This window comes from Choristoneura fumiferana, chromosome 30, assembly GCF_025370935.1.
Source record: "Choristoneura fumiferana chromosome 30, NRCan_CFum_1, whole genome shotgun sequence".
Classification (NCBI taxonomy): domain Eukaryota; kingdom Metazoa; phylum Arthropoda; class Insecta; order Lepidoptera; family Tortricidae; genus Choristoneura; species Choristoneura fumiferana.
Window position 1 is genome coordinate 7,875,367 of NC_133501.1, and position 10,350 is coordinate 7,885,716.

At 38.6% G+C, this 10,350-nt stretch overlaps 2 protein-coding genes across 2 annotated transcripts in view; one reads left to right on the forward strand and one right to left on the reverse strand.

Moving 5' to 3' along the window:
* The first annotated feature begins 1,241 nt into the window (after positions 1 to 1,241).
* On the forward strand, positions 1,242 to 2,621 carry LOC141444750 (uncharacterized). The gene is made up of 2 exons (XM_074110384.1): positions 1,242 to 1,354; positions 1,859 to 2,621. The coding sequence occupies exons 1-2, from the start codon at positions 1,244 to 1,246 to the stop codon at positions 2,612 to 2,614; spliced, it is 867 nt and encodes a 288-aa protein (XP_073966485.1). The 5' UTR covers positions 1,242 to 1,243; the 3' UTR covers positions 2,615 to 2,621.
* Positions 2,622 to 3,828: 1,207 nt separating this feature from the next.
* The window catches only part of LOC141444506 (uncharacterized), a 25,364-nt gene continuing 18,842 nt past the window's right edge, over positions 3,829 to 10,350 (reverse strand). Inside the window, exons 3-4 of the mRNA XM_074110054.1 lie at positions 7,968 to 8,069; positions 3,829 to 5,560 (exon numbers count right to left, since the gene is read on the reverse strand). Of these exons, the coding sequence (XP_073966155.1) occupies positions 5,483 to 5,560; positions 7,968 to 8,069 (180 nt within the window). The 3' untranslated portion in view covers positions 3,829 to 5,482. The remainder of the gene's footprint in view (positions 5,561 to 7,967; positions 8,070 to 10,350) is intronic.

Consider the following 10,350-nt stretch of genomic DNA (forward strand, 5'->3'; position numbering starts at 1 on the left):
TTGTTGTAATCTCTTTGGTTCCGATTTCCGTATGCCAATACATAATTTTCGTTGTGTAGATTGTCAATTAGAATTTTAGTTCTAAGTGTAGAGCAGGACGATTAAGCGATTAAGAGTAGAAAACAACTTACTGAAATTTTTGCGCTAATAATAATTTTTACTCTTTAATATCGAAGTCTAGGAATACTTAATGTTGCATGTATTGTATCGTATCTGTGGTATGTGCATTTGTTTTACAATGGATGTAAAAAATGTTTTAATAAAGAAATATATTATTTTATTGATGAGCTGATGTTTTACTTATAATTTTGCAAAAATATAATAGCGCCAGGCCGGGAAGTGTGGCGATCAAGAGGAGTTGCCTTTGCCTTAGCCCAGCAGATCACTAAAAAAAAACTGAAAGAACTTATGAGTAAAAATTTCGGAATAATTCCTCTAAATTTACCACTGTATTTATTTTTTCCACTGTGTAGCAACACATGCTGAGTGGAGACCCTTTTTCGGTGACAATTGGTGTCATCACCATACAATTTATTGTGATTTTGCTTGTATAGTAATATATTTTTGTTTTTTGTGTTTGGTGGTGGTACTGTTGGGACCGTTAATAAATCATTTTTCTTTCTTTCATATTTCATGTTATGTATGAATGTAAAAAATTGTACGTTTTACATAAAATATTTTAAACTAACACATGCTAACAGATTATATATTATTATGTGCTAAGAAGAAATTATCCCTTATTTAATAATGAGCGGTTGCTGAGCGGAAAAAATCTGGCCCTCAATGTATGCAGAATCGGTAATTTTGTATGAAGGGTGGGCCAAATTTTTGCCGCTGAGTATAGTTTGGAACGATTGACGGAAACAAAGAGTAGACACGCTAGAAGTTATGCCGATGGACGGTAAAAAAATCTAGAAAGCGAAATAAAAGTATGACAGCGCACAGCGCCATAAATGAGTGAAGAGTGTGTGTGTATATTTCAGTATATGTATAAAGTACTCTGTGTGTGTATATACAAGCTTTGCTAAGCTTACTTTGGGACTAGGTCAATTGGTGTGAATTGTCCCGTGATATTATTATTATTATTATTATATACTACAGCGCGAAGGCGTTTGAAAACTGTTTCTGAACGAAAGATAACTGTCATTGTCAAATTGACATAACAAATATGTCAGTGAGTGCGGTAGTATTACATTGGACGAAAACAAACAGTATTTCGTTCATATTTAGCGTTTTTAAAATAATGATGGAAGAAAATAGCGATGAAAAGATTCTTTTACCTCATCACGAGCAACAGCCGCTCTGCACGACGCGCCTACCCTACAGGCAAGGACGAAAACTGACTGCAGTTAAGGTTATACTTTTTTCGTATTATTTGTATACTTTGATGTGATTTGAAACTATTTGTTGCCTTTATTTTGTAAATTAAGTGGTAATATTAATATAACAGAATAACCACACAATATTAATAAAAGAAATTATTTTTTATCAGAATTTTGATGCAAAAATGATGAAAGTCACTATTGAATAGTTGCACTGTTCTTGAGTTTCGTTTGTAATGCATATTTTAGTTTTAATCTTGATCGTAAAGAAATCAACTATAGTAAAACCACGTAGATCACGTGAATAATAAAGGCTGGTTGGCTTAATTTATTTGTAAAAATATCAAAGGTATTTAGCGAGGTATCGCTAAAAACTAAATTTCAATTGAGCCAGTGAGCTGCATCTTCATATCAGGTGAGATAGAGACCAGTAATTAGTCCGTTTTAAATAAGTTAAAATACTTCTGCCATATTGTAGTTTATCGACTCCGCCAATAAGCCTAACATCATTACATTAACTGCTAATTTGTCTTCAGGTCTACACGATAAACAGTGAATCGAACCATCTACTCATATTTGGCGTCCCAGCTCTCAATCTCCGGCAGGAAGCAAAAGCGCTGTTCCACAAATTTGGCAAATTAAAACTTTTTACCATAACCAAAGAACATAAAGCTGAGCAGTTTACCGAGACTTACCACACGGTTTTTGATAGGATACAGTCAGCTCGGATGGCAAAGAAAATGCTTGACACCAAGAATTTCTACGGTGGCTCTTTACATGTAACTTATGCACCTGAATTAGAAAGCTTAGAGGAAACTAGAGTAAAACTAGCCCAAAGAAAATATGATGTGTTAGCGCGATTGAAAAACTTACAGAAAGAAGAGGTGCCTGTTGTTGAGAAGGTTGAATTAGTTGAAGACGAAAAGGTAGCACCCAAATTAAATATGGGAGAAGAAAATATAATACAAGCAAATGGGTTAGTAAGAAAAAGGAAATATAAACACGAAGGGGAGAAGTTTAAACCATGTTTTATCTCAAATGAAGACAATCAAGAAAGTGACAGTCAGAAAAAAACTACCAAAATAGTAGAAAATGTTCCTGGCAACATTCAAAATATGGTAGAAAAAGAAAATTCGAACGTAGAAATAGTAGATTGCACATCAGTTAATGTAGAAACTATTACTAATATTAATGAACATTTAAATGTGGATAGATTTGATAACATTAGAATTTACAAAGTACCTGAAAAGCCTGTAAATAAAATCAAATTCAATGTAAGTAAAAAAGTTTAGATTTCAACATTGATATTTTATTTGAACTCTCAAATATGTCAAAACATGGATATAAATTATTTCAGAGCTGGCACTGGGATTTCTTATTTTTAAATATAAGAATGTTTAGGTATATAAAAAAGATGAACAATATTATCAGATCAAAATAAAATAACTAGGTATATGATACGAAAGTGACACAATTTTAGTTTAATATCCTCTTTTTAGGGCTCTGTACCTGAATAAAAAAGAAACCCTTAAGGGATCACTTTGCCGTCTGTCTGTCTGTCAAGACCTTTTTTTTTCAGGAACATTATGAACTGAGGTCTGCTACCCCTAGGAACAGTGAAAAAATTAAACTTCTGACTCAACCTTATGATATCAACGCGTTCCTGAGAATTTTACGGGTATTCATAGTCAAAATACCACCAATGGGACTTATCACGCTAACACACATGAGGAGTAATATTTACCTCGACATTTCGGCAACATTGCAGTGGCTTAGCGTGATAAGTTCCATTGGTGATATTTTGACTATGACTGAAAATCACGAAAGTTTAAAACGTTATAAAAAGGGTATTGACAGATAGTCTGATAACAATAACAAGATACCTACTTAATTGTGTATAAAATAAAAAAAAAACTTAAATACTAAAAACTTTAATATTTCTCTTCTAAGAGTAATAAAAGTCAGATTTAAGTAAACATATAATAAATAAGTTATTTTTAATAAATATTTTTTAGCACAAGCTGTATCACATACAAATAGGAAGACCAGGCGACTCCACCAGAAATCCGCGAGGCAGCGTTTCCGACAGAAATGTGCGAGAATGCGTTGCAAGGAATGTTTTTCATTGACCAATAGAAACACTTCATTAACCTCGCCTCGCTCAGTTGTTTCCATCAAAGATGTGCTGTGCGAGGCGAGGTAAATGAATCGTTTCTATTGGTTCATGAAAATCACATTCCTCGCACATCCCTGGTGGAGACGCAGCCTTATACATAAAAAAAGTAAAAGGCGGTGCAGTGGCGGACTAAGCCCGTTAGATGCCCGGGGTGGCAAAGCTGAATGAGGCCCCCAGCTTTAAAAAAAATGTAGGTAAAGTAAGCAAAGATATCGTCATCGGCCAAAGTTACAAAAATATGTAACGCGACTTTAAAACTACATTAAGGCGGTGCATTCATATTTTTGCAAATTTGGCTGTGTCCAAATCTTTTGCCTGACTGTAACTAAGCACAATATTAAAGTCTTGTTTAGGATTTGATCAGGGGAACGCGGAGGCATTTGGGGCCCCCAAGACCGGAGGCCCGGGGCGGGCCGCCCCTTCCGCCCCCCTGTTAGTCCGCCACTGAGGCGGTGTCCAAAATTCTCATAAAGTTCATTAAAATTAACACACTTTTAAATATTACATTTATCAACAATCCCAATGCCAGGTGTATAAATCAACAATGTATATACAAAACAGTATCTTAAAACTATGACAAAGTTATAACCTCTGAATGTTATAGCACGGTTCCATAGAAGCCCAGACTTAGAATCGACACAGGATGGCTCATTTAGATCGGTCAGTATGGAAAAGTCTAAACTATTAGACTTACGAAGATCTGTTCGTAGGAACCATGTAATCGATTTTAGTAACAAGAAAAACTGCATTCATAAGTTTAATAAAACTTGTATTCAGCTCGGGAATCGAACCCAGACGTTTTGAAAAATAACACTTGCATTATTAAAGAATATGAAATACAGTGCATTTTATTTCTTCTAAATATCATGTTTCATAGTAACATTGATTGGTACACTACGGTACCTACACCACGTACGTTAGTACGTTCGTAATTTAATACGTGTACGTTAGTACTATTTCATATTCTATATTTTGTAGGGTGGTAGGACCTTGTGCAAGGTCCGCCCGGATTGCTACCACCGTCTTGCTCGCTAATCCTGCCGTGAAGCAGCAGTGCTTGCACTGTTGTGTTTCGGCGTGGAGAGTAAGACAGCCGGTGAAATTACTGGCACTTGAGGTATTTCATCTTAGGCCTCTAGGTTGGCAACGCATCTGCAATACACCTAGTGTTGCAGATGTTTATGGGCGGTGGTATTCTCTTTCCATCAGGAGACCCACTTGCTCGTTTGCCTTCCTGTCGTATAAAAAAATATATTCTGTGCCTACACTACCAATATCCAAATAGAAATAACTAAATAAGATGTATGTTTTAATTTTTAAAACGACCGGGTTTGATTCCCGAACTGACTAAAAGTTTTTTTAATGTATGAATGCAGTTTTTCTTGTTACTAAAATCGAGGACATGGATCCTAAGAACAGATCTTCGTATGTCTTATAGTTTGAGACTTTCCCATACTGACCGATTTAAATGATTGGTCGTATGTGATTTAATTAGTCAATACGGTATTCGACAGCTTTAATTAGGAATGGGGATTTCTGCGACAGGATAGAATACATTATCACAAATTATTGGAGATGTATTATTTTTTCAAACAAACAAAGGAAATAGGTGGCCAATATTTTCTAATAATCTAACTGACGGCGGATACGAAGAAGTGAATTAAAATATTGTTAGTCTAACATCTGTCAGCATGGTGTACCAGTGTTGCTCTGAACATGAGCCCTGGTTGAGTTCGAAACGCGCCAGTGTATTGTGCTGGTGGTGATGTGTTTCTGTGATTTGTGTGTTCTTACAGTGTGGAGGTGGAGGAACTGCATGAACACGCATATCTTGCATAAACTTAGTTATCATAAGGTCGCGGGTGAGCAAAGTTGATGTTTTAGTTCATTAAATTCGTTATTTTTTAGGAAATTGGCTCGTTGTTGGCAACACAGTCTTTTCTGCGTTGCTCGCTTGTACGGATGCGCGCGCGCACTGACTAGGTTATTGAGTTTCCTCCGTGTACTCGTCGGCCGGCATCTCCTCTTGCTCATCGAACTCCCCGTCCTCAACGCCCACCTCCTGCCAAACAATATCAATTTTATGATTTAAACTAGCTTTTGCCCGCGGCTTCGCGCGCGTAGAATCAGTTATCGCGCGCTGTTGCCTCGGGAACTGTGCCCTTAGTGTAAGTTTTCGGCTACAAATTACTTCTCGATCGCGTTCGCGTTAAAATCTCAATTTGTATGGAAACACGAACATCGCAAACGTTCCGCTAGAGGCTCTGTTCGTGGTTCCATATAAATTGAGATTTTAACGCGAACGCGATCGAGACGTATTTTGTAACCGAAAACTTACACTAGGGGTACTGCATTTAACTAAGATAAAAGGCACTTGTCTCACCGCTAGCGAGGAAACGATTGGCTATCGACTATTTTCTCGCTCAAGAAACGAACAAAAGATATAAGATCCTGTGTGAGTAAAAGAGACACATATATTAATAGTTGATCGCTGGCTGTTCACACTGTCGGCGAGAACTCGCTCTTACATCTTTTGTCGCAGCGACAAGAGCTATAAAACTCGCCGAGCTATAGATACTCGCTCAGCGATGTCAGCTTGGCGGCCGCCCCGCACGAGCGAGTCGAGTGGAGCGAGTAATCGCCCGTCGCACGCGAACACTCGCTTACAGCCAGCGACAAAACTACACTCGCTTCTCGCTGCTCGCCCACTCGTTTCTAGTTACTCGCTCTACTCGCTTCTCGCTCATCGTCGGCGGTGGGACAAGTGCCTTAGTCACTCTTTGGCCCATCTTTATGCTAAAAATCACGTCGAAACGGAGCGACGGATCGGACAAACATACAAACACACACTTTCGCATTTATAATATTAGTATGGATATCGTATTTTACAAGCTGTCTGTACTGTATGTAAAGGGGCTCCTAGGCGGGCCATATTTTCACTGCAATATGTGGCCGGCAACTATTGGTGTCCCTGTCTAACATGTGAGTAAGAGAGGGACACCAATAGTTGCCGGCCACAAATGAGGGCTATCGTTTTTTGTCTCACTAGATGGCGCACTGTTGCGTGAGGTTTTTAAGTATGGCTTTCAAAGTCTGTTATTACGGGCGTGAAAACAAAGTTTAGATTAAAATCATATTTAATACACCTTAAAACCGTACCATAAAAATATCGAGCACCACAGTGTTGCATAGTCCTCGTTTTGTTCGGAAAAAAGGGAGGACAAAGGTTTCTGAAATACAAAACTGACTCAAAACACAGACATTCATTGCCCCGGAACGCATATTTGCCATAATTAATTTCAGATATTGCAAAAATATTCACAAAATTATTCTAATTATAAATAAACCCGCGTAGCTCACCCAAAAACTATGAGATTTGACATTTCGGAGACCTCACGCTACACTAGCGCCTCTAGCGGCGAATTCATACGCGATAGCCCTCATTGCAGTGAAAATAATATGGCCCGTCTAGGAGCCCCTTTAAGGGGGTATAAGTATATAAGTATGTTTATACGTAGGTACAGTCGAACAAATTGAATCACGACCCAGGGTGGAATCTTTGTGCTACTAATGTCATGTTGACATCTCATATGTTGTCAAGGAAATTGTAGTGAAATTGATTATTAAAAGGTTCCATCCTGGGCGATGATTTAATTTGTTCGACTGTAACGTGCGGGTCAAATCTTGCAACCGAATTTTGACCCACTCCCAATGGTCAGAATAACTTCAAATTTAGCATATTTATGTGAGCCTAGTCTGGCAGTGAAATTCTGATGGTCCAGCCAGGATCGTCTCCGCAGGACGGAACTCTTCAGTGGTAAGTCAGCAAAAAAAATTGTATTAAAAATGTTTTTTTAAGAGAAACTTTTTAATGTTGAAAATATATAATAAAAAAATATTTAATTATTTACTAAGTGCATGTTACTGCAATCAAAGGTGTGGGGGTTTTACTTAAGCTAAGCCAGGGTTACTCAAAGTGGGGTACGCGAACCCCTAGGGGTTCGCTATTCGACGGTAGGGGGTTCGCGACAAGGTTTAAGTGACTCCAAAAACCACCAGGCTGCAAGAGTAGCAAGATGATTAAGATTGGTTTTCGGAGTCTTTTTGTATTTTTTATTTTCTCCAACAGTCAATTTTATTACTTTATTTTGTTCGCTATCGTCTAGAAACTTTAACAGGGGTACGTGGAGCCATAAGTTTGAGAAACCCTGAGCTAAGCCATGGCACAGAATAACTAATGCCACGGACAGGCAGACGGACGTAGCAAAACTATAAGGCTGCGGCTCCACTGAGGCGGAAGCGAGCGGAGCGGAGAAGAGACGTGTAGTGGTTGACCAATCATATTATTTGAATCCACATCTCGTCTCTGCCTCATCACATCAGCCGTGCAGGGATTGGTCGATCTCTCTCCGCCTCAGTAGTAAGGCTACCGTTTTTGCTTGACTATAAAACTAAAAAGTAGTACAAACCTCGTACTGCTGGTATTCGGAGACCAGATCGTTCATGTTGCTCTCTGCCTCTGTAAACTCCATTTCATCCATCCCCTCCCCCGTGTACCAGTGGAGGAAAGCCTGCCGACAAACAGACAGTCACAAACATAGGGCATTACAAATGAAACGCAATCAAACGCAATTTCACGAAATGGTTACTGACGAAGTGTTTTTATCATGTTTTTATAGTGTCAAGGACTACTTAAATTATAGGCAATATTATTGACATTATTTTTGGACATTTATTATTATTATTAGGTATTTCATCATCATCATCCCAGCCTATATACGTCCCACTGCTGGGCACAGGCCTCCTCTCAGAACAAGAGGGCTTGGACCGTAGTTCCCACGCGGGCCCAGTGCGGATTGGGAACTTCACACGCACCATTGAATCGCTTCGCAGGTTTGTGCAGGTATCCTCACGATGTTTTCCTTCACCGCAAAGCTCGTGGTAAATTTCAAATGTAATTCCGCACATGACTTTCGAAAAACTCAGAGGTGCGAGCCGGGGTTTGAACCCACGACCCTCTGCTTGAGAGGCGATAGGTCAAACCACTAGGCCACCACGGCTATTAAGTATTTATTTTAATTAAATTATAAAAATACCTTTAGCTTATTTAATGAAATATTTGTACGCTTGCTTGCAAGCTGAATACAAGGACAACAGCATACAACAGTTATAATTATGATAAGACGTATGTACTTTTTACTGTATTCTGAAAAATAAATTTAATTTTAAATGCCACAAACGGGACTTATCACGCTAAACACACGAGTAATTATACCTCGACGTTTCGACCACATTACAGTGGCCGTGGTCACGAGTAGACTAAACTGTGGGGTGTCAAGTCTGCCTAGCAGCGCGAGTCCAGCGTTTGCATGGGTGAGTTTAGTTAGCGTGATAAGTCCCGTTTGTGGTATTTTAATTATGAGTGAAAATCACGATAGTTATAGACATTGCATCACAAATCACAAATGCACAAGTAAAACATTAGCTCACGATCAATGTGCCGTTAGGTGGCGCTGTTATCAATTTTACATTTTAACCTGTTTTTTTTTCGTAATATGAAGAATTATTTCACCAAAAACTATTTGCTGGTGTACTTAATTATAACCGATTCTTGACCCCATATTTGAAATGAAATATCCAGTCAAAACCGAGTGTAAGTTGCTTAACTTTAATTATCGTTTACTTGACTCCCAGAGCCATCTAGTCCTCACATAAAACAACTACAACATCCTTGTTCGCAGAGCAGAAGTTTTTCAACTCGGGCGCATAAATACAATTGGGTAAATACCTGGATTAAAAGAAATAAATTCAATTTAATCCGCGAGTTAGTTTATCTGAAAATTTAGGACACGAGAGCGGGGGGCTGAGACGTCACACCGCAAGCGTCGCACGGCGTAACGTCATGCGCCGAAATTTTTAATATTATAACTACGGATGTTTGTGTGTATATGTGTGTGTGCGTGTGTGTGTGTGTTTGTTACTCCTTTACGCTAAAACGGTTGTACGGTTTTGAATGCCATTTGGTATGTATAGCCGGAGTAACACATATGTTACTTTTAAACCCGATATTCTCACAGGATCGAGACAAAATGTCTGAAATCTCATCCGCTGAGTATGGAGTCTCGAAAATTGGCACTATAGTTTATAACGCAACGTCAACAAAGATGTAACTCCCACGGCAGTTTTGTAAAATCCCGAAATTTCAATTTAACTGCTTTATCTAATTCCCAATACCCCTAGTGCTGCAGATGTTTATGTGCGGTGGTGATCTCTTACCATCAGGAGACCCACTTGCTCGTTTGCCATCCAGTCGAATAATAATAATAAAAAAACACGCGTGCGAAGCCAGGTAAGCATTGGTATCTTCATAATTTTTAGTTTAATTGTCAAAATAATTTCTCCAATGTTTTCTGATAATTTAACTACTGTTACACAAGCTAGTTACTAGCACGAAGGCATGCTACTGTTGAGCAAATGCTACCTACTAGCATGTGTTTATAGGACACGTGCTGCTATCTATTCAGCTTCCTTATTTTAGTGGCATACAGGTCGCCTTACACATGCTCGTTACTAGCACTTACTTACTTCAGTTACTTTAGTTTAGTTACTGGTACTTCAGTTACTTGAAGTAGCATGGTACTTCAAGCATACTGCAGCAGTATGCCACTAAATAACCATGCTTAATAGTAGCCCGTGTCCTGCACATACATGCTAGTATGTAGCATTAGCGCAATAGTAGCACGCTTTCGTGCTAGTAAGTAGCATGTGTAACCGTAGCTTATTGGTACTTCAGACTAGCATGCTTATTAGCATGCTAGTAATGAGCATGTGTAAGGCAGCTTTTTAGATTTC

What these genes read in the sequence shown, in the direction of transcription:
- LOC141444750 (XM_074110384.1), top strand. Translation starts at nt 1,244, where the DNA reads ATGATGGAAGAAAATAGCGATGAAAAGATTCTTTTACCTCATCACGAG. An exon ending in GAAAACTGACTGCAGTTAAG is followed by an intron (nt 1,355 to 1,858) that starts GTTATACTTTTT and finishes ATTTGTCTTCAG; the next exon opens with GTCTACACGATAAACAGTGA.